The sequence below is a fragment of the Sinohyriopsis cumingii genome, unplaced genomic scaffold (assembly GCF_028554795.1).
Source record: "Sinohyriopsis cumingii isolate HCF-2022 unplaced genomic scaffold, ASM2855479v2 utg001110l, whole genome shotgun sequence".
Taxonomy (NCBI): domain Eukaryota; kingdom Metazoa; phylum Mollusca; class Bivalvia; order Unionida; family Unionidae; genus Sinohyriopsis; species Sinohyriopsis cumingii.
In genome coordinates, this window is record NW_028315961.1 from 1,392,008 (window position 1) to 1,417,868 (window position 25,861).

Sequence of the window (25,861 nt, forward strand, 5' to 3'; positions counted from 1 at the left end):
TCATGTGATTCTGCCTGGGTGTGTGTGTGTATATATATATATATATATATATATATATATATATATATATATATATATATATACATGTATATATATATATATATATCTCTCTGTGTGTGTGTGTATGTGTGTGTGTGTGTGCCAACTGTGGCTGCAATGGGGATGTATTATGAAGCGGTATTGTATGAAGACGTCCCCTTGCAGTGAAACAGTATAACCACCTCACCAGAGTAAGCACATCTGGTCGTAGTTCGTCCCATCATTTCTCCCTGTTCATCTCTCTCAATCTTGAATGAGTAACAACGCATGACCATGACCTCATTGTGACCAGAAGACGACCAGTCAATGACCCAGGAGGATGACTCTCAGATTACTAGGTGACCCTAAGGACAACTCAGCGACACAATCGGCGACCTAGTCAGCAACTCAGTCAACAATCCCAGCAACTCAGTTGATGACAGTCAGCCACCCAGTTGATGACTCAGCAAACTAGTTGGTGACCCAGTCAATGACTCAGCTACTCAGTCGACAACACAGTCAGCAACCCAGTCAGCGACAGGAAACCAGGAATAAGGTGGTATCTCACACGGGTAGAAATCTGTCACACTCTGGAGTGCCAATCCTCAGACAGATACAGCGGGGTATCACTCCAAACAAAAACACCTATCTGAAAGAACCTGAGATAGCGAGACTCGGGATAATGTAGCCCAGGGAATTTCTGCTACACTGTCGTTGTGGAATTGTTTTCATGGCCCACAAGTAGAATTACCACCATGTCGGCTATTTCTGCATGTCGGGTAATTCTACACAACGATACATCATTTTGTAAATATTGGGTCACGTGTTATATTTGGTCAAAAATCCATTTTGTATCAAGAAAGAACGATCATACTTTAATTAAGGAAAGTGATATTCATAAAGTGAACAAAAATATACCACATTTCTATTCTAAATGTATATGAAAATGTGATTTCTAAATGTTAACATGAAGACCCATTCCATGACTTTTTCAACCTGTAACCCAGAAAATCCTATTTACTATGTATCCTTTAGAATCAAACAAATACATTATACAAAAGATAGAAATATACACATTAAAACAATTCTGCATCTTAATCCAGTTTCCAATTTTGCAAGAAGTTCCCCACACATACAAAATCGTCTGCTGCCTACCATGTCAACTTGCCGCTAGAACGGAATTCTCAAGAAATTCCCTGGCGTATAATCTGTTTCTAAATTCTTTAGTAAATTATTTATTAATTTTTCCCCATAAACAAGGTGTTGTAAACATTACATCCTATCATTGTTGTTTATCTTCCACATAATAGCTTATTTTTTTATAAAATGTTGAACATTACTAACTTTTTTACAAAATCTGTTCATTTTGTTTAATAGCTCTTGCCATTGATTGACATTGCTACGTTGAATTTTGTAAAAGTAGTTATAAACCTGACTTAATTACTCTACTGAACTGCTGACAGAAATAGTCCAAAGTAATGCATTTCATTTCCATAGCCCGATGCATAAACATTACATCTTTTCAAAGTTGTGTGCAGAATAGGCCAACATATTGAGAGTCATGAAGACATGGGGGTGGTATCCTGTTTGTCCAAATTTATTTTGAACAGAATACTTTGGTGACAATTGCCTCTTTTCAAATGGTAAGCACTGCAGTATTTTATTTTCGTCAATCGGTCGAATTCGGTATGCGTTTTGCTTCAGTAATAGAGACAGAAACCTAACATGCCCAGAAATGCCCAGTAGCATTGTATATTTCAGTGTCTTCAGTGATATAATTGCTCATATTAGCAAAATATTCTAGGTGTGTTATAAGTCTGAGTAAAATCAGTTTAATTATATCATGACAGATAAACATTTTTCATTGCTGCTTACAGATCGAGGGCTCATTCAAGCGAGCACAACATCATCACAGTTTGTCGACTCAGAAGTCAGGCCTAAAGTACAATTCTCAGATCTCTCGGATTTCTTATAATTATAATAGTTATATAATTTTGTTTCATTTATAATGAAATATTGTTTATTAAAGTGCTGTATAATTTGTATCCATTATTTAATTTGAAATGTCTGAAAAATTATGAAATATAGTAACTCAGAAATGTCACCATTTTAGTCAAATTTCACTGGTAACTCAATGAAGATTTTGATCAAAATTTTAGTAAAATCTCACCAACATTTGAATAAGTTCTCACCAAAATTTCAGTGTAATTTTAGTGAGATCTTGCCAAAATTTCATAGAAAGTTTAGGCCAAAATTTCGTAGAAAGTTTAGGTCAAAATATTTGCATGAGATCTCACCAAAGATTTCAGTGAAATCTCATTAATATTTTGACCCAAACGTTCAGTGAAATGTCATGAAATTTAAATGAATTACCATTGCAATTTCACCAAAATTTCAGTCACATTTCACTAAGGCTACTACACTTACAGAAAAATAATAATTGGTAGACATAGCATTGTCAAATATCATCACAATATTCAAATGTGCAAATACTTACATAATCACAATCACACTGATAATAAATACATCACTGAGTTTTTTAAAAAATCCACTGGATGGCAAAATATAGTTTTAATTAGGTGCAGTCTTTGCTGCTCTTAATGGTTTAATAGGAGGTATGAAGGTAATGCATGTGCCATTTCTGTTCATCACTGCATTCATTAGAGTTCTTCAAACTTCCCTGCTAGATTCAGACTGACTAAGGCAAAAATAGGGTTGTTTTTGCTGACCATAACATTAGCATTTTCAGAACTGTATATCATGCAGTTTGACCATGAGATATTACTTGTCCCTACAGACAAAAGAATATGTATCACATTTGGGACAGTCCATTTCACTGGCTGTGGGCAGGACATATTATGTTTCAAGTTGAATGGGGCATTACAGGTAATACAGCAGTAATAAATGCCTCTGTCCAGTACAGGAGTTAATATTTTAACAACACAAATCATCTGTGTTTGTTATTTTCTTTCACTCTATCTATTCAATATCTTTACTCCTCCTGAAAAGTATGGGTCAAGTTAATAGTACTTTAACAAGATTGAGGCAAATGATGATAGCAAGAACAAATTTGAATGTTCAATTCAGCATGCTGAATATTGGTTTGCTGCATTATTACTGGCGGTATTGCTATTCTGATTAAAAAATTGTGACTTATATTGATATGTTGTTTGCAGTGATTCACAAAGTAAAGCTTAAAGAAATTTAATTTTGCTGGACTTTGCGTGTTTTGTTTATAGCTTTTTGCTTCATGAAACATCCTTGAAAACATTTCTGGCGACTGAAATATCATGCTTAGCATTTTATATATGGAGTAAAATCCAACTTCAAAGAAATGTTGCCACTGTTCACAAACTTAATAGTCCGTACACATCACATAAACATTGCCCTTCAAGGTAATGATATATGTTAACTTTTGTTCTTGAATAATTGCATCTCTTTGATTTACCAATAATTTGAAATAAATCAGATTGTTCCACTGTACGAACTTTAACTATATAAATAGCATAATGGACCCCCCACACAGTAGTCTTCAAAGGACTGACCGTATTTAGCTGTGCATAATGTGCACTCTTTTCACTTAATTTCCATATTTTACATAAGATGTATGTGTTTTATGCAAAACAGAGAAGGTTTTGTCCAGATCAATCATACAAAAGGATGAAGGTACTGTGTTTTCCTACATGTGTTACATTCACTCCTTGTGAAATATTAAATCCTTTGAAAGCTGCATTCTAATTAAATTGTTTACTGGTGCTAACATTATTAAAAAATTAAATAATGATTACAAGCCTTGTTTTTTGTATTGCTTAAGTTAATAAACTTGTTTCATTTCACAAGCATTTTGTTCTGTGCTGTGACACATGGACTGGTAACTTGCTGTTCTAATGCTGTGCACTGCAGCAGAACATAAAAAATAGTTAGCATACCTATGTCATAAATGTTGTGCATTTTATAACCGTGGATCAAATACATTTTTGGTTTTGGTTGAATTGAAAAAATAATTAGAATTCAATTAGTGTTAATGTTTTCATCAGAGGCACATTTAGGGGCACATTTATCAGTAGTATATGGGGATACCCTAGGGACAATGGGGAATTAACATTGTCGGACTGTCTAGGGACAAGGGAAATTTAACATGTGTGACATCATAGTAGTGGACACTAGGGTAAAAATGGCAACAGTGTTGCAAGTAGGCTGACCTCAATCGGGTGGAAACTTAAGTACAGTGTTCGAGTTGACCTCAATGCATCCTACTGCAGGTAGGTATATGAAATGTTTTTTAATAGAGACAAACAAAACATAGACAGTCACAAAGAAACAAACAAACAAATACTTATACAACACAACAACAAACATTTTGGGGTAATAGTGAATGAAGATATATTTTCTAGACAAATGAGAAATGGAAAAACCTAGTATGTATTTATGGCTGCAACTTGTGGTAAATTCGTATGTAAAACCTTGTATCTATTTTTAGCTAGAATTTATGATAAAATGCTATGGAAAAACCTAGTATCTATTTATAGCTACAGCTCGTGGAAATTCCTACGGAAAAACCAAGTATTGATTTTTAGCATAATTTGTGCTAAAATCGTATGGAAAAACCTAGTATGTATTTATAGCTGAAACTTGTATGAAACTCCTATGGAGAAACGCAAGTATATATTATTAGCTATAATCTGTGGTAAAATCCTATGGAAAACCCCAATTACATATTTATAGCCTCAACATTTCTAGCTTCAATGACGTCACTGTACTGGAGTGTAACGTCGCCTTCTTAGTAAGAGGGGTGGTTAATTGAGTTTGGCTGCGTTATCCAGAGGATGACCTCCCTCAATATTATAGCTCGGCGGGAGTGAAAGAAGAATGGAATTCAGTAGAGAACTGAGCGAGAATATTGTGAAGAAATAAACAATACGAGCCCCCTTTGACAAGAAAATAACAAATTTAATCAGAACAAATTAATACCGGCAATTCAAATTCAAGTAAGATTATATAAGTAGAATTTAACAGGTGTGTCCAATCTGGATTTATTACATCATCATAACGACAGGTGAAAAGAGCACAATGTCCACGATTGATTACATCACCTTAATTAATGTTGACCGTATATCAACGTCTCCTAGTTCATCATTCCAAACTCTAGGTTCTGCTCCTTCATGAACTTCCTGGTCCCTTTATTCTGACCTCGTCCTTCTTTCTTTCTTTTCCCGGTACTCCTGTCTTCGGACTGTCTCGTCCTTCTCTCAGAAAGCTGTTCCTTGTCAGTGTATTGTTTTCCTTCCTTCAGGACTTGTGCGTCCTAGCACTAAACATGCCTTTCTTTTTATACGATGACCAACTGGTCCCCTTTCTTGTTTCATGAGGAAAGCACTTATATTTAGGCTTCCACAGAATCTAGACAAGGTTTCCTCTTCTAGGAAATTTCCAGACAAAAGAATTTCGACCAGGGTCGTCACTTTAAAGTCAGATTGCTCTAAAGCGTACACCCTAATTTATTCTACCCAATCGTAGGCGGTGGTCCCTAATCTTTCCCAAAGAAATAATTTCTTTCATCAGATTTAGACAGCTCATAATCTGTGTACAACAGTGCGTGACAATTTTCCCTTTGAAAATATGATAAGTGGATATAGGTTCCTACCAAGCAGTTAGGGTTGGTAACTCAAATGTTTACTTTCTAAGTAAGGACCGTGTTAGGATACCCCGGTCAATTTCACTGGGTCGGAAATAGTGTTCTTTTGAAGTTTACACTGATATGGGGGAGATGAATGACCAAAGTTCGAAGTGACCTTCACAAAGACTTTTCTGGCTTAACTGCGATAAGACTTGAATTGCTAAATGCATTCAACTTTAAAAATTTTCTGAAATTCAAAATTCGACAATTCACATGGAGAAAGGCGAAATTCGACACTTCACATGGAGAATAGGCAAAGTTCGACACTTCACATGGAGAATAGGCGAAAAATGGCAACAGTGATGCAGGTGGCAGTGATTTAGCAGCAGTGTTCAAGTTGATCTCAATAGAAGTTACTGCAGTTATGTATGTTAATTGTTTTTATAGGGACAAACAAAACACAGACATAGATAAACAAACAAATAAATATACAGAATATCCAAAATGTTTGGTGCAATCACCACATGCACACACACACACACTCCAAATGCCTTGTGTTAGCTTAAAGTGTAAGAGAAGAAGGTGAAATCCCACAAACCTACTATCACAGACCTTATATACCATCCAACATCCCATTATACACTCTATCCAAATGCCTTGTGTTAGCTTAAAGTGTAAGAGAAGGATAGGAAATCCCAGAAACCTACTGTCACATACCTTATATACCATTCAATATCCCATTATACACTCTATTCAAAATGCTTTCTGGTAGCTTAGAATATAACAGAGCGAGAAGAAATCTCACAAAATATACTACCACTTACATCACACAAAATACTATCCATCACACCACTATACTACACAACATCCCAATACCATCCAACACCCCTTATACACTATATAAAAAAGTCATGTGTTAACTTAAAACCGAAGAGAAGGAGATGAAATTCAATAAATATACTCTCACATACATTATATACTATTCAACTTCCCATTACACACTATATTCAAAACGTGTTAGCTTAGAGTGTGAGATGAGATGAAAATAATTAAAATATATTTACATCACAAAACTACTATCTATCGCACCACTATACCATCCAGCATCCCAATACCATTCAACACCCCTTACACACATACTATCTGAAAATGCCCTGTGTTAGCCTAGAGTGCAAGAAAAGTAGTTGCAAGCAAACAAAACCTACTATCCCTTACACCATAAAAATACTATCCATTACACCACTATACATCATCCCAATACCACCCATCAACCCACACACTGTGCCAAAATGCCATCTTAGCTTAGAATGAAAGAGCAGGAGATAAACTCTAACAACAATCACACACCAACTATAACATCCAATACCTCATACATGCGCTAATAATAATGCCATGGGTTAGCTTAAGAAAAGGAGATGATGAAATTTCACAAACCTACTATCCCTTATACCATAAAAATGCTATCTATGACACCGTCTATACCATCCAGCACCCCATAAATATACTATCCATTACACCATCTATGCCATTTATTGGAGGAGCATTTTTCCATCTCCCTAATGTGGTAATTTTTTTTGGGGTGCTACTGGTTTGCTATGGCTTGGAGTAGACTCACTTGGTCTGGGTGCAGATGACGAAGGTGTGATTCAGGCTCAGTCCTTTTGTCTTCTAAATCGCTGGCATGAATTTGAGCCAAGACTTCAGCAATTATGTGAGGCAGTGTGGCGTCATGGCCTCTTACTTTCTTTTCCTTTCTCATTGAAATCCTGCGATTGTTTGTTCTTGATTGCAAAATTGCAGATGACTAGATTCTACAAGTGATTGAGGCCCTATATATGTATGGTTTGTGTTTTGAGACTACAATTACAAAAACAAGATCATTTTTTACTTGACATGAATAATTTTTTTATTATTTTGAAAACAACTAATACATGGCTAAATAGTTTCCCTATAAATATGGTTTAGCTGTTATTTTTGGCTGAGTCAAGGACATTGATTTTGCCACATTTTATGTTCTAATCATAACCGTTCTGGTGGTCTAGTGTTTAGAGCATCCACCTTGGATGCAGGAGGTCACAGGTTCGAACCCCGGCGGAATCTTACCAAAGACTTAAAAAATTGGTACAAACAGCTGCCTCGCTTGGCACTCAACATTCAGAGGTTAGTGTTAGAACTGGTCAACCTGGTGTCAGATAATGTGACTGGGTGGGACATCATGCTACATGTCTGGCATGATTCCCCAGTGCTAGACATCACTATAAACTGCCACATTCCAGACATCGTAGCAATGTGACTGAATTTTTTTTAAAGCTACGCTAAAAATTCATATCACACACATATTCTATCTATAACTATCTTGTAAACATTAGGAACCTTCTAGAAGGTTATTTTATATTTTTTGTTAGAAAATGTTGATTATGACCTGATATCAGGTAGAGGACTATATTACTATATTACCTTGCTTTTCTAGAAACTAGTCATTCAAGCTTTAAGATCAGAGCAGAATAACTTGTATTATTATTGTGTCCAGTAGATCCAGTAGATCATTTGGGCTGGAATTTTATTTATTCAAATTATTTATTCACTGGAAATACAAAGTGCTCATCAAAAATAACATTCTTGTAAACAGAGACTTGAATTTATAGAGAAATTTCAAATGAGGGTATATTCTTGGATTGTATTATTGTGATTCAACAAAAGATTGTTGGCACATCACCATTACACAGGCCACTAGAGGCACATCAAGACTTTCAGTATTGGATTTAGTTTGGATTTCCACTTAAGTGTATTCAGAACATTAATCATAAGGATTTATGTCTGTAATTCTATGATTATTTAGGATTTGATTCGCAATACCCCAAGTAATTTCTTTTACATTTTCACTTTGTTCTATATGGAAATATATTATTTGTTGAGTTTTACTAAGACTGTTTTTTCTCATTCTTTTCTATTACTTTTGTTAAGACCACAGAGTCATAATAATCACATAAGGGATAATGTAACTAAAAAAATGTAGTTTTTCATGTAGCTCCTGATTTCTTAGTGGTACACATATTCGTGTTTTAAGCGAAACGTTTCAGTAACCAAGCTGTGTTGCTTTCTTCTTTTCTTTTTATAAGTCAGATATGGTAGAAATTAAGACACATACAATTTTATGATTTTTTTCTGTTCAGACATTGTTATGCATTCCCAAGATGACCAGTATTTTCAATTCACTGTCAAACCAAAGTAATGACACCAGTATATATTTACATAAATATATAATTACATTTTGCAAGATAAATATTGGTCACTTGAATTTCAATGAAGAATTCCATCCATCTCAATTTCTATGAAGTTTTGTACTAAATGATCCATTTTGGTCAACATCAATTGTAGACCGCTATACATGCACCATAAAAAGAAATATTCTTGATTAGCCAAAAGAACTGAAACATTTCTAAATCAATATCCTAACTATATTTTAACCAATCAACCACTGGCTTGTTAACGCTATTTGCTAGGCTAAAAGATATCTCTTGAAGAAAAAAGATCCATTTAAAATTATTAGTGCCTACCAGACTAGAGACTTCTGTCTCAACAGCTATGCCACATTACTCTCCAGAACCACTTGACAAAAATCCTTTAAAACAAGTCCTTTTCCTGAAATACTCTGCGAAGATAATCAACAAATAATCAACATAAGCAGCAGGTTTCTCATCTCTTGTAAGAATCTGACAGCAGCCCGATGCAAATTTTACTTCTTTCAGCTTTATCATTCACAACTCTCAAAGTAGATACTGTTTGCTGTTCTGCAGAATATTCTGATAGTCCACTCCAATCCCCACCTTATGGAACGTTTTCTCTTTACTAATGCTATAAATATTTTAGCTGCCTTTTTCGAATCGACTGACCACAGGGAATTGAGAAAAAAGGTCACATCTTTCTGATTATGGCATTTACCCTACTATGGCTCATTATGCCATGTTATACCATGCACTGAAAAAAATGGCGTTAAACCCCAAACAACAACAATTAGAACAACAAATGAAATTAAGGGTATTGGTCCACTGACAGCATGCATGAAGGGAGGGGTAGGCAGTAATCATGTAACAAGAAATTTGCCCTATATAAAAGAGTGGTTTAAATGTTAACTTCTAGAAGCAAATAAAGTCACCTCTGTTCATAGAAGAATGTAAATGTAAATTGGCCTCTCAACTGACAGAACTTTAGGCATATCAAACCACAGAACTTCTATGTGGTAAAATAGCTCAAATGATCTAAGGTCTCTTATGTGATGCAATTCCCACTGTCTTCTGTTTCAAATCAACTAATGCAAATATCCGGTCACTAATACATTACAGTATATATGGAATTTCTTCATCTATAATAATCCTTTTAAAATGAATATCCAACAACTTCCACTACTGAAAGTGACATACCTTAGGTATCAACATTGTTAAATTGATTGTCTAACATCAATGAATCAAACTACATGTATGTGAAATCACAGGGAACTTCCATACAGATTCTGTGTTGAGAAACAATATTCTCTGAGTCAATTGTTCCATTCATACTCAAGGACAATTACTCTTTTAATTCTTATTTGCAAAAGAAAATCTGTTTTTAAATTTTATTGGTTATATAACTGCCCCAAAAATTGAAAATAGTTTTTTTTTACTATCTTTTGTACATGCAACAAGTCAAAGGTACATCATCTGAGTCAGAATGAATGACATTATTTCTTCTTCTTTCTATTTCCATTACAACAAAAAACTGTGATAAACATAATCTCAAATGGGTCATGATTTAATATTAAATTTATGAAACTTGTTGAATAATGTCCACCTTTTGCTCACTGTTATGTATATTTGATTAAATTTATATTTGATTTAATTTAATTGTTTGTTTGGTAGTATTACATTTTTTGTATTATTCCATTACATGCTATTGTAATGTAATTTTATTTACTGGATTTGACATTTTCCAGAAATTCATTTTCCAGAAATTCAATTCAGTTTTTCGTAAAGAGAACTTTGTATCTAATGCTGACCTAGTTTCTGACCTTAAATCATGAGCTGAATTAAACAACTTTTTAGAAAAAAATCTTTCTTAGAGTAGTTTCATAAACTTAAATTGAGGCTGTACTGAGAAATAATTTAGTCTTGCCTTGACCCTGGAGATGTTCATGTGGGTTTTTTTTTGTAACCAGTTTGAGTTGAATTTTTTAATTTTTCTTCAGATTATTTGGATTCTAAGAGATTATTTTTCCCTGGAAATACTTGTGCTCAAAATTAATTTTTGGACAAGGACAGTTATCGAAATTTACAGAATTCAAACATTGGAATATTATTTTCTGTGGTGCAACAAAGAACTGTAGACACATTAATATGATGCCAACCATAGCATATGTCTGATCGCCTTCCATTTTTTATTTCATCGGGATGGAATCTAAAATTTCATTAGGACTTTTTATTATTAGGACTTCTATTTTTTATTTCTTGGATTATTTTTGGATTTGATTCTTAAAACATTAAGCTCTTTTTCTCATTTTTACCTTGTTCTTCTAGGGAAATAAATTATTTGTTAAATTTTACAAAGCTTGTTGCCTTCACTTTTTTCTTTTCACTGTTTAAAAGAGCCTAAACACGTAAGAACAAATTGGGGCTTATCTGGAATATATCAATTTTGGCTAAAACAGTTCAGAAAACTGTTTCTTGAAATTTGACTTCTCCTAGTTTTTGAATTTTTTTAAAATCACAAGTATTATTTTACAATTTTGAAATCTTCAGTAAAATCAACAAGCTTCGGGTACAAAGTCATCAAAAGTGGAAATCTTTCTTTCAAATCCTACTCAGGAACAATTAGACCTTTTGAAAAAAGATGAATTGTTTCAACTTGTCAGAAAATATTATCTTTCTGAGGCAAGGGTTTCCTTAAGAAATAAAAAATATTTTGGTCCAGTATTTGGTAGAAAAGAATGTTTTGGATAAAAATGCTTTGGTTTTGATCAGTAAGTCTGTATCAGACTCTGACATTAAAATAAAGGAATTACAATTAAAATACAAGATGGAATTAGAGTTAAGGAAGCTGGAACTTCATACAGATAAAGCAGAAAAACAAATGTAGTTGCAATTGGAAAAAGAGAAAGAACAAAAGAAATTATAGAAAGAGAAAGAACAAATGCAATTACAAAAGAACAAATACAGTTAAAGAATGAGCAAATGCAAAAAGCACATTCCTACTTTAGATACAATCTCAGTGTTATAAAGAATATTAGGTTAGTGCCCATATCAGAAAAAAATATAGACAAATATTTTCCTTATTTTGAAAAAGTTGCTGAGAATCTGAAATGGCAAAGGGTGCATTGGACTCAGTTATTACAAAGCACACTTTTTGGCAAAGCTCGAGATATCTATGCATCGTCCTATGATTTGGTGAAGGAATTAAGGGGTTATGAGTTAGTCCCTGAGGCTTATCGGCAAAATTTTAGAAACTATAAAAAAGAAGCTGGACAAAATCACATCGAATTTGTAAGAGAAAAAGAGCAGTTATTTGATAGATGGTGCTTAGCCAAGAAAGTTGATCAAGATTATGAAAGTCTCAAACAACTTGTATTACTTGAAGATTTTAAGAATTGTATCTATACTGACATTAAGTCTTATCTTGACGAGCATAACAATGACACCTGGAATGAACACTTAGCAACAATTTGGAAATTCTTTGATAGACTCACTGATGCAAGTTTGACAATTAACTTATCCAAAAGTGAGCTTTGCCAAGGTTGTGTAACTTTTCTAGCACATATCATGGGACATGGAAAAGTTAAACAAAGGTAAAGGCTATCTCAGACTTCCCTGTGCCTGTCAGTAAAAGCTATTCTGGGTAGGGCTGGTAAAGGCAAAGTACCTGAAAAAGTACTCAAATTGTTGTCAAGTAAATGCATTAGGAAAACAAGAGTCCCTCATTGGTAATGGCAAGAAAAAATTGTACCTATTGCTTTGGTTTCATTTTAAGACACCTAATGCTGCTAGGAAATGGCCACTTACCTTTCTTCATTTTTTTATTTGTCTTGTCCACCTGAGCATACAAACTGCTGGGGTCCTCCACTAAGGTGCCCTTATTCTTGGACTTGGTATCTGTGGCATGTTTACTGGTTGATGGAACAAATCTTGGGCCCGATGTTTCATATACAGGATTGTCCACCAACCCTATTGAAAATATACAAATAAACATTTTGTGTGGCTTAACTAAATTTGGAAACCATAGCAGAGTACAGTCTTTCAGTTACCTTCAAAAGCCTTGGATTGGGTCCTTAATGAGACACTTTTTATACTGATACTACTAATAATTATCATCACACTATTTTACCCATAGTTGGAATTGTGCACAAGGGCATTGTGAACAGCATTATGAGTTGCTACCCAGTCTCAAGGAGGCTCATTACCATCTGCCTGAGGGTGACTCCCTTCAACATCACAATCATACAGGCCTATGCACCCACATCTAACTATGATGACAATGAACTGGATAATTTTTATAACCAACTGCAAGGTGTCATTGACAACTCACACAAGAAGGACATTCTGTTTGTACAAGGAGACTGGAATGTAAAGGTGGGAGTTGGTTCACAGACAAACTGGCAAAGCACCTGTGGACACTCCTGCAATGCAGAAACAAATGAAAGAGGACTCAGGCTCTTGGAGTTTGCTTCCTACAATAATCTTGTGCTAGCCAACTCTTTTGGCCCTCAAACAGTAACTAGATGGACCTGGCAGTCCAGATGGACAAGATCACAACCAGATTTGACTACATCTTGGTGAAAAAAACCATACTGCAAAGGTGAAGTTTTCCAGGAGCAGATATTGAACGTGACCATAATTTATTAATGACAATGTTTCGCCACCACCTGAAAATGATCAAAAAGCCTAACCAACCAAAAATCAGATTTGATTTTGAAATACTGAAAGATCTAAAAGCCACAAAAGCCTTCCAAGCAATGATAGATGGTAAATTTGCACCTTTGATAACCCTGGATAGCCTAGAGTCCTCAACAACCACATTCAACACAGCTGTGTCTAGCACAGCTAGCGAGATCATTGGCAAATATCATCGAACAAAGAAACATTGGGCTACAACAGATGTCCTTGAACTATGTGACAAAAGAAGAGAACTGAAAAAAGGAAAATGGATCATCTAGAAAATGCAGAGAGAAAAACAATATGATCAGGAAAATCATGAAAAAGGCAATGGAATCCTGGATAGAAAGACAATGCTGCAAAATTGAAGACAGTCTGAGTAGGAATGATAGCAAAATGGCATATCAACTGGTGAAAGATCTCACAACCCATAAACAAGGGAAAACTACCACCATCCAAGACAAATCAGGAAATTGCCTCACAGAAGATCAAGAGATCATCAAGTGATAGAATACTGCTTAGAATTGTACAATCATAAGACCCAAGGAGATCTAGCAGTACTAAATTGCCCTCAAGAAGACGAAATTGATGACAACCCAATTCTTCATGAAGAAGCAGAAATTGCAGTTAGGTCACTAAAGAAAGGAAAGCCAGCCGGCATTGACAACATACCAGCAGAGCTCATCCAAGCAGGAGGATAAGAAATAGTCACAGTCCTACCAACAATCTGCAACAAGATATGGCAGACAGGAGAATGGCCCAACACATGGACTCAATCCTTGGTCATTGTGCTCCCCAAGAAAAGAAACCTACAGCTATGCCAAAACTGCAGAACCATCAGTTTGGTCACTCACTTGAGCAAAGTCATGAGGAAGATAATTCTCAACAGACTAAAGCCTCAAGCAGAGAGAATTACTGCTGCAGAGTAGACAGGCTTCTGAGCAGGAAGGAGCACCACAGAACAAATCTTCAATCTCAGACTCCTTTGTGAGAAATACCTTCTGCACCAGCAGAATCTATACCATGTCTTTATAGATTTCAAAAAGACTTTTGATAGGGCCAAAAGGCATGCATCCTTATGGGCAACTATGAGGAAGTAAACATAAGATCAAACCTGGTGCAGGTTGTTGAACACATCTATGACAAAGCCGTCAGTGCTTTCCTCATCACTGGAAGCAGAGGAGATTGGTTTTGAACATCAGTTGGAGTCAGTCAGGGGTGTATACTGTCACCTACACTCTTCAACATTTTCCTGGAAAAGATCATGGAGGATGCCTTGCATGATCACAAGGGCTCTGTCAGCATTGGAGGAAGAAAAATCACCAACCTTGGCTTCACAGATGATATTGATGGTTTAGCAGGAGATGAAGAAGAACTGGCTGACTTGGTTGAGTGTCTCAACACAACCTCCACAGCATACAGTATGGAGATTAGTGCCGAAAAAAGCAAACTGATGACAAACAACACCAGAAATAAAGGTCAGTGGACAGAAGCTGGAAAGATTCACAAGCTTCAAGTACTTGGGATCATTTATCACAGATTAGGGCTTCAAACCAGCACTACTTTGCAGGAGACAACACAGCAATAACAAGGTTGAGACCAATATGGAAAGATACCAACATTACGTTTGGTTCCAAATTAAAGCTAATGTGCTCAATTATCATATCCATCTTTCTGTATGCTTGTAAAACATGGATGCTCACATCAGATCTATAAAGAAAGATTCAAGCCTTCAAAATGAGATGCTGCTGCAAGATCTGTGGCATCTCATACATTGACCATGTATCCAAAGAAGTCCTCAAACGGATCCAATGAGCTATCGGATCCTATGAAGACCTCTTGACCACTGTAAAAATAAGCATAAACTGAAGTGGTACGGTCATGTCTCAAGATCATCTGGATTGGCAGAAACAATCTTGCAAGGCACAGTGTGAGGATGCAGAAGAAGACGCAGACAGAAAAAGAGGTGTAATGAGTGGACAGGCATGGGATTTGGAGATTCCCAAAGGGCAGTAGAGAACAGGGAAAGATGGAGAGAATTGACTGTAAAGTCAACTGTGGTGCCCCAGTGACCTCTTGGGTTAAGGGGTTGATGATGATACAATCTGCTGCTGTTGCATAACTGAATTTCTCAATTTTGTGGGATGCTGATGATCCTACAACTGGCACAAGAAAACAAACAATACGGATGGTATCCACATAGGCCATAGTTATGACAATCATACCCAATCAAACATGCCTTCACAGGGACAGAAAAAAGGGGGAGAAGGTAGTGCTCCAAAATATGACTTGTATCAAAATGTCCAGAGATCAATAAGTTAGACAGGCCCATGAGATGGCAATGGTTGGAACCTTATAGTCTTTAATTTTCATGAAAGAAAGGTCCACATTGGTAAGGAACTGATAAGCTCTCTTGATAGCTATTGCAATCCACCTTGAAATGATGTAAATTGAAATATCAATTGAACACTTAAATGTTTGGGGGATGGAGAACAATGCTTTCTATTCTTTTTTCTCTCTTTAGAGGCTGCCAAATAAAAACATAATGACCTAACAGAACAAAAGGTCTGTGGCAAACATCCCCAGCATAGATAAAACTGAGATTGAGGATCTCCACTGGGAGTGGTGCAATCAATGGAAGATGATATTTTGTAAGAAACCTAGATGGCAAAGGAAATAAACTTACTCATACTTTTCATTGAACCTTATGCTCTGAGGACATGGCATGAAGCTCGTTTCTTTATTCCACACACGCCAAGAAGAGCACACAAAAAAATCAGCCTGGAGGTTAAGGTTCTCAAAGGAGGCATCACTCAAAGATTCATATGGGATTTTATTTAGAGACCACAAGACACAAGAAAGAATCTGTCTGGGCACTAGCAAGTGAGACACAGGTCTTTGTAGCTCGAAACACTTGATGAGGCCTTTTTATTGAGCCTGTCCTGAACAGTTAAGTATTGGATAGGGCTGCACTACAGACTTGTAGGTAGAAACCAAGCATTGTTTCTCTTCAAAAAGAAAGAGAAGAAATCAGCCACTGTGCTCAAAGAGGGACAGCTATGATTAACATGCATCCTACTTCATCAATCATAAAAGATTCTCTAATTGGCATCATAAATTTTAGATATAGAGGATCCACTGGACTGAATGATGCACTTTGCAAATTTATTTGAGAACTTATTGTTTCCGGAGAGATTGTTTGAGATGAGCCAAGCATGAAGGCAGCGAATATGCGGGATGCTGTGCAGGAGAAAGCCCCATGCACTATGACAGGAGATTCTTACTCTAGGACAAAGCCATGGGACAATCCACTGGCAAATCAATAATATAACTGAAACATGAATACTGCAGCCACAGAGTGGCTATCAACATGAATTCCTTATTTTCAAAAGCACCCGTGCTGGTGAATAGACGATTCCATTTTAATCTAAAAGCATCCACTGTGCAGACCCACTGGTCAGGGAATAGCGAAATGTAAAAGGGAAAGTTGGAGAAAACAATATGGAACCTGCTTTAGATTGGTGTATAGAATATTCTGTGCAGACTATCTTCCCTTTCTTTGACAGACTGTGTGCTAAGATAGGCTGGAAGACATTACTGTCAAAACAAAAGACATAGTGCAATTTCTGCGCGCAAGTAAAATCTCATCGAGAACAAGTCCGTGTGGTGGAGATGGAATGAATAACAGTAAAATATTGTACTTCATGCAGATGCAAAGAACTCCATAGCCATAGGCTCTTCCTTTTGTAAGTGAAGAAGGAAAACTATTTACAACACCCAGTCCCCTTCTAAAATTTTTTAAATTTGCACAATGTGACAAACTCGTGTGGTTTGAAATCTGTTCCCTTGTCAGTTACATGCGAAATTGTATTTATTCTGATGGCATGTTCAGCCTTTGATAAAACATCTCAGCAAAAAAAAGACATTCAAAATTTGTTTCCGATGTACTATTTACATACTTTAAGATCATCTAATAACCACTTTTGTCCAAAGTTTCTCTGTTGCTTTGCAAATACTTATGTGACATGCAGGGAATAAGCTGCATTATGGTCTGATAGGTGGTTATTGTTTATCGTGGACTGGACCAAATGTAGCCAGTGTTATATTCAACATAAAAGTTATATCGGTTGTATGTGTTGTCTTGTCATTATATGTTTACAGTGTATACAACCTGCTAGACTGTGCATTACAATATGTAGTAGAATATGTTTGTGGAGTTCATCTCATGTAGCATGTATATATACATGTATATACAAGTAGGTAGAGCGAGTCAAAAAATAAAGGTGTTCACCATAATAGCATGTGCATGGTATATAAGCACATACATTGCATGTTGGCATGCATTACTAATCCCGCCCTAATTCTCCTTTTGCTCAATGCAGTTTATATTCATAGAGAGCAGTTGTAAAACTCTCTCCAGTATGTAGCACTTGTAGAATATATATCACTGTAATTATAAGCTAAATACTATACAGAAGTCTTAGTTCTGGTAAGGACTGTAAATAATTTATAACTACAGATGATATTTGCCTCGGGTATCAATTGTGTGAAGTTGTGTATTGTCTCTATTGTAATTCTTGCTTGTATTTGAATTTGAATGTTTGCTTTATATGTTGTAGATTTTATAAATTGCTGCATACCCTGCATCAGAAATTAAATCTATATTGACTAAGGATTGAATCGTTGTAATTATAACACCCAGTTTACACAAATAATAACTCGGGATATCTCACATATTTTATTTTCATAATGGAATGGAACTGGTAATACATGCCTGTTATTTCTTTTTCTTTTTATCTGCTTAAAAAACATAACCTCTATCTCTCATTAAAATTACAATAATTAAATTTTGTAAATTTTGTGAAGCATCTAAATAGTCTCATCATTATTTGCTCAGAAATGTATTATCCATCTCTCACAATTTCTTTTTAATGGATGAGTCTTAGAATATTGAATGGCACTGTGTACTGTAGCTGAACCGATAGGTAAGTTTCATGCAATGTACATAATTATATTGTTGTGACTTTGTGACTTTATAATTAATGCAATACAATTTAATCTGTCCACTATTCGCTACAACATGGATAAACCACGACCACTATGGAAACTGCATTAAGGGATTAATGTCCACCGAGAGAGCAACGATTTTCCATAAAACGGTATGTGTGTATGAGACACACACATACACAAACGAACACACACATATATAAAGTAAAACAAATAAGTTTTGTAAAACTTAACCAGTAATTTATTTATCAAAGTTATAATGAAAATCTGAGGGGAACTTACAGTATTATGAAGTGAATCCAAACTAACCCTCATAAAAGTCTATGAAAGTCCTAACTGAATATTTCCATATAAATTTCAAAACTGGTATTGTACGGGTCCCCCAAAAACCGTGACATCAAGATGACATTGTCCAGAATTCCTTCAAATAAGTTATAACAGTTTCAGAAGAATATGATAGACCAACTAATGAGCACTTTCTATTTTTTCGAAACAAATGTTTTTCCTCTGGAATATTATATATCTACAACATAAAACACATCTGCAGACTTACAACAGGATGACAAGAAATGTGAATGACTCCAAAATCGGAATGAAACTGATGGCTCAATCCTCTTGATATACACCATATATTGCAATTATTTTGCAATAGACCCCACCTGACAGAAAACAATACTCAGTTTGCATCGAACTGGCCTATTCAAGTGACCTAGCCAACATATGGGAAGATACAGAATAATTCTAGAAACATAAAAATCCCATTAACCACAAATAAACTAAAGCTATAGGCACCAATACTTAAATCTCATTATTAAGATTATTATTATTATTGATTGTCATCACATACGTAAATATCTTTTTATAGATCCTATGTAACTATGCTCTTTAACATATTAAGGTCATGTAAACAAAATTAACTAAAGACGTTCTGTATAACTTACAGCCATGAATAAAAAATATAACAATTTGATAAAATCATACACCATGAGTTACAAAGATATATATATATATATATATATATATATATATATATATATATATATATATATATATATATATATATATATATATATAAGACTGATAAATGCAGACTATTTTTTTTAAAAAGACCTGCCAGATAACTGCCACATTTGTATTTCATTTTAAATTCAGACATAGATATATTCTGAAAACAGATTGATTACCTTCTATAGTCAAATATCAATACAGATTTACAAGATAGTTTCAGATTTGATGGGAAATACTTGAAACAGGACATGTTTGTTAGAGAGAAGGATTTTTAATTTTACTTGTCAACTGTATATTACAATTATAAATTCCCAGCTGAATGAGTTATGGAAAGGAAAAATTTACAGGTAAGTCTACTTTTACAGAAAATGCAAACAAAAGATTGCTTACCCAATGGTATAGTTTGTTTTGTGTCAAATTTAGTCTTTTAGTCCCAGCATGTGCTGACACAGTATGTTGGTGTAATATACAGTTGTAACCCAGTTCATTTTTTAAAAAGAACATTGAAAGCAGTTGGGGTGAAATGATGCACTTGTGCGATATATCGATACGATTCATGATACACAGCCTGTGATATGATACATAAAGATACACATATGAACTTGATGTTCTTTCCATCATTGGAAGATAGATGGTGCCCCTTTATGCACACTGACATACTGCTTGTATTTCTATTATGCAGATTACAGATAGAGATATAGTTATATATTCCTATGCAGTTCTCATCGATGACAAGAAAAAAAAAGTACTTTGAAACAGAGAACCTGTTGGTAGTCAGTGAGTTTTATTCAACATTTTAGGCTGTTTAATGGTGGCTCCATTGAACTTGCTTTAGTCACTAGGGCTTTTGTTTTGCACGGTATAAATGCTTTGAAAACATCTAATTACCAATTTTATGTCTTACTTAAACTTGGAAGACATTACAATGTTATCTTCAAAACATAAGAAATAAAGCAATTTCCTCGTGCAAAGAAAATCTCATCAAGAATAAATCCAGGCTTGGGAATGAGAATGACTACCAACAAAAGCTATCACATTTTACTTCCTGCATGTGCAAATGACTATTGCGGCTGCAGGTACTTGCATCTGTTAGTGAAGAAGGAAAGCTATTGACAACACCCTGTCCTATTCTATAGTTTTTATTAAAACTATTTACACAAAGTGATAAATTTGAGCAGTTTATAAAATCTGCCCGCTTGCTGATTCTGTGCTAATTTTATTATTCCATCAGCGCCTTCATTCACTGGTTAAATATCTCTACATAAAAAGAGAAACTCCAAATTTGTTCCCCATGTACAATTTAAAGAGAGATGATGACAGGATTTTATCTTAAGGGGAACTTCAGCCTTTGTCACAGAAAAAAGAAGGGGGAAGAGTACATGGTCATTTCAATGTCTGTCTCTCTTTCTTCCTGCTCCATTTTTTTAGAGCTCTTTTACAATTAATGTCTTTAAAAGATATCACCTCTAGTTATATAAGCATTAATATGTTATGTCTAAGCATACTCTGTTCCTTATCTAGCTGTGAAAGGATATTTTTATGTGCTTCCTTCTGAAGGGGCATATGCATAGCTAGCTTTCTCAGCTTGAAACTGATCTTTGTGACCGTTATTTGCAATTTTCCAAAGCTCAAAGATATCTTTTGGATACATCTGCTCCAGAATAGGATTTTTCACTAACATAAACTTACTTTCTTGAATCAGTAGTTTACTGACTACCGTGCCAGATTTCTTATATGTTCCATAATGCAGTATTAGGGTTTTTAGTCCATTAATGCCATAGTGTGCTTGTGCAGAGAGATGTATTCAAATAAATATCTTTACTTCTTAATTTTTCAATGCAGGATGATATTTTATGTTCTATATGTTTATGTTTTCACTGATGCCTGTGCACGTGTTCCAGGCTTGATACTTTGAGGGGCCCCGAGTGGCCGAGTGGTCTAAAGCGCTCTCTGTTACGGATCACTGCCATCTCTCCTCTGTCTGCGTGGGTTCGAGTCTAGGTTTCAACCAAATGTGGGTATGTGAGAAAGCTTGCCAGTAGCTTCTCGTGGGTCGGTGGTTCATCCTGAGGTTTTCCCGGGTCCTTCCTCCACCATTAATACTGGCCGCCATGCATAGCCTATCATGTGCTGAAAAATGGCGTTAAACCCCACAACAACATGATACTTTGAATTTTAAAATTATTTAATTATTTAGTGTCAAGCCAGACTCTTCACATCATGTTGTATATACTGTATATATTGTACATAACTGACAGAAGGCCTCAAGGTAGATCAGGTCTGTAACTAACTGAGTTACCTTCTCTAAAAAAGTCTTTTTTATTATCATTATTATTATTATTATTATTATTATTATTAATTTCTTCTTTTTCATCCTTATTTATTCAGTATATCTTCACCCTGATAAGGATATATGGTTTTGGAGCCCATGATCCGCAGTGCTATATTGATTTTCAGAAAAATGAAAATTGCATTCTACTTTAAATTATCTGTATTTTAAATATGCTCAGTATTCTACCCTTTCTAAATTTATAAATCGAAATACCGCTGAATGGGAGACTGACCATCATGCCACCTATTTTTATCCATCCAACATGTACATATGACTCGTATCTATAACCATTTTCGGGCTCAAGAATCACTCACTGGTATCTATATTAACAGTTTCCAGGTCCAATAATCCAATATATTTCATAACTTGAAAAATTGTTGTCTTCATCACTATTGCCAGCCAGTATCTGCTGAATGAAAACTTAATGAACAACACCGGAAATCAGACATTTTGGGTTTTCCCTGTAGCCTGTATTTTAAATACGCATTTGTAAAACATTCATGATGGAAGGTTCAAACTACACCATATAATGCTTATTCCATGGCACAATGTGCTAATTATATATTAGTTAAACAACCATTCATGTCACGCTTGCAAACCCCAGACATGTAACCAGTTGCCTAGCAATAAAACACATGTCGCAACAAGAACAATTAAATAAAAATTGTATACTTCACCAAGCACATTTTCATATGCAGGACTTTCAACTAATTTGCAGGAGTTATTGCACATCACTGTTCTCCAAGTATGCAAATTTGTACAAATTTTGCACAATTGACGCAACTGCAACCCTGACACCATCTCTGTTTAAGTACTACATATCAATGACTTTTGTGTGAAGTTTCTCTGTTACTTTGCTAGTATTTCCTGTTTGTCATGCAAGGAATAAGCTATACTAATTCCTGATTGGTAGTAATTATTTAACTTGGACCATCCACCAATGAGTTTTCAATGTAACCTATTTTTCCGTGTGACACACCAATATTGTAGCTTTCAAATTGACCCAAGTAAACAAGAAAAAATTCAACGTAAAAACTTCGCATAAAAGTGTTTATTTAATTATGAGTAAAGTACTTCATTATACATATGTAACACATTGGAATGTATCCTATATGATGAACATGCTGCTGGGTTAGGATAATTAGCATGGAATGGGTTGGGGCATATTACGAAACAATGTCACTTTGTTCTAATTTGTAGATGGCGAGCAAGTATTCTCAATTGTCTTTTTCGTTTGTAATAATAAATATCAGTGCCTGGGACTGCAAATGCTGTTTCAGATGAATTCTGTATTTCATGAATAACAAGTTAAATTAATAAAAATTATTCATGACAGGGTGAAGACTAAAATAACTGACATACAGTAAGTATCGTTTTGTATCGATTCTCCATCTCTTGTATCGATATGTGTATTGTTACAACAAAAGTATCGATGCATTGATATATCAATGAATCATTTTACTCCTATAAAGCAGGTACATTTCTAATTACCAAAATATTGCTCACAAATTTACTTTAGAAATAATGAATATCTAGCATGGAGGTTGAAAAGAGGGACAAAAATATACACCTACCACTTTCAACGTTATTTATGCCCTCAGACCTGGAAGCAAATATGAGATACTTGTATGATCAATGTATGTTTCTTTATGAGAAGTAAATAGATACATTTATATCTACTAAGTTCGTACATATGATGCAACTGTACAATCGATATACATACATGGAAATCACACATAAAGCACACGTATAACAGGTAAGAACCAGTAAATGCAAGTGATGATCTAGGGAAAAGATAATCTGATTGAAGATCACTTTCCTGTGTCTCTAAGTACTATTTATTTTATTTAGTTATTGCATGTCATTCATTAGACTTCTCCCAATGTAATGCTTAATATATATATATATATATATATATATATATAATTAACATGTAAAAGAAAGCTTGATTGCATAAATCTTTCTTTTTTATGAGTTGAAGTATTGTGTATATTTATATTATGTTTTTAACTTTAGTCCATCATTGTAAGGATCATTTGTAAACAACACATTACACATCTACATGAATTTAGATGATAATTTAGGATAATGATCATTGGCAAATAACATGTTTACTGGGATTTCAGTTCATGACATTGATTTTTTCCCCTTGGTAAAAAGATATAGTCTACCTGGCCTTTCTCATGTCTTTGGCTAAAATTTATGCAAACAAACCTGATCTTGTTGACAACTGAGAATGTTCTGCAAATGAACTTTTAACCCACATCTTGATCAACTTATGTATTTTATAAAAGGTTGTTTTCATGAAAATTATTTATTCCTATCTTTAAGTTTGGTTATATTCAGAATTAATTTGAAATGAATATTTGCTTTAAATTATTTGTTGGAATTAAATAGTGCTCATTGACAGTCTTGAGCTAAATCACTATTGTGATACATCAAGACTCTTGGCACACCAGCTAATCCAATATCACTGGTACATCAGCATATTCAATACTGGAATTCACTTGTAACACCATTTTAGTTTAGACATGTGATAGGACTATTTGGGATAAATTCACAATACTGTATGTTCTTTTTAAATTTTCACTTTATATGCCAGGGAAATACATTATTTGTTGGATTTTACTAAACTTGTTGGTTTTCGCTTTTTCTGTTACTTAATTTAAGAGCAAAGAGTTGTAAGCAAGTATTGTCAAATTCTGCTTGCATAATATTTACTGTGTTCACTATAGCTAGTGCAAATTGAACTTCCACATCGAGTATACCCCTTAAATAATCGCTGGTGCCTAACTGCTTTAAACAGTGCCAAGTAGGATTTCAAATAGCTTTTCTCGGCAATGTTAGGTTCCAAACATCTGGCCAACATGGGTGACTTCTATCTTGGACAAGCTAAAGTGTTGGAACTTAAAAGGACTTTAATTGATGGTTCCAGTAAGGGCTGCATTGTCGACTATGCCTACGAGTAGCTGTTCTTAGAAAATGTGATCTTTGATCTTGGATCAGATTCCAGAGGCAATGGTAGATGTTTTCACTTCCAGTGATCATAGAGGACTCTTGATTAGTTATGCTCCAAGTTTGATATCATTTCCCACTTTAAGTGAGACTTTCACAAATGTTGCATAAGTCTAGCTTCATCATTTTTGTACTCATCTGATACAACGTTTTGGTCTAGTGCTCCACTCCATTCAACAAAATTACTACTTATCTTGTAACCACATATCCAATTACAAACAATCCATCAGCTCTAAGCTTCATCCTTGTTTAATGTCTTTCCATGGTCATTAAATTCAATATCATGAGGATTGTCATCTGCAGTCAACTCTGTGTCATAGAACTTGTTCGATGTGTCAGTAGTTGATACCAGGGATGCATGGAGATTTGTGTTCTTGGCTTATTTCCATACATCAAGAGATTTTCCAGGTACACTCAGTAAGGGTTAAGTGCTCACCAGTATGCTATTCAAGTACAAATCCACACTGAACAATGAATGCATGAAATTGTTGATGGGAACAAAACTGACAATTGCGTCTGGATTTCTGTTGTCCACTTTGAGAATTCTGACCTTCAAGTAATTGTTATTTGATTTGTACTTATATTTCACATTCAAAAAATGATGAAGTGCTCAAAGAGTACAAGTGTAAAATTCTCCCCAACATAAATTCTTGCCTCATCGTCAATATTGGTGACATGTTAAACAAATCAATTTCTGACTTGGAACATTCACAAAAATCTCAGTTCATCCTTACAATTTTCAAGATAGCAATCAAAAACATAAAATTATCTCACAGCTCATCTTTTCATATTCTTTATCTGAACATGTCTATGAGGTTTGGAGAGTTTTTAACATCTCTTACTGCCTTGTCTTTGATGTGGAATAGAGAATGATTTAATTCCTTGCCCAAAGGACAAGCGAATTTATAGGGGTGTTTCAGTGGCCCGAAAGATATTTTCCGCTTTGAATCAAAATGTGTTTATTTC

The 25,861-nt window shown here is 34.9% G+C and overlaps 1 protein-coding gene across 3 annotated transcripts in view; it reads right to left on the reverse strand.

The window, feature by feature from the left end:
• Window positions 1–25,861, reverse strand: part of LOC149772833 (nephrin-like) — a 311,073-nt gene that overhangs the window by 22,303 nt on the left and 262,909 nt on the right. Inside the window, exons 18-19 of one of the 3 annotated variants that reach the window (XM_089947219.1) lie at window positions 23,455–23,483; window positions 12,664–12,825 (exon numbers count right to left, since the gene is read on the reverse strand). The exons of 1 other annotated variant lie outside the window; for it this stretch is intronic. In XM_089947219.1, the coding sequence (XP_089803345.1) occupies window positions 12,664–12,825; window positions 23,455–23,483 (191 nt within the window). The remainder of the gene's footprint in view (window positions 1–12,663; window positions 12,826–23,454; window positions 23,484–25,861) is intronic. One more of the 3 variants, XM_089947220.1, reaches the window with a different exon arrangement.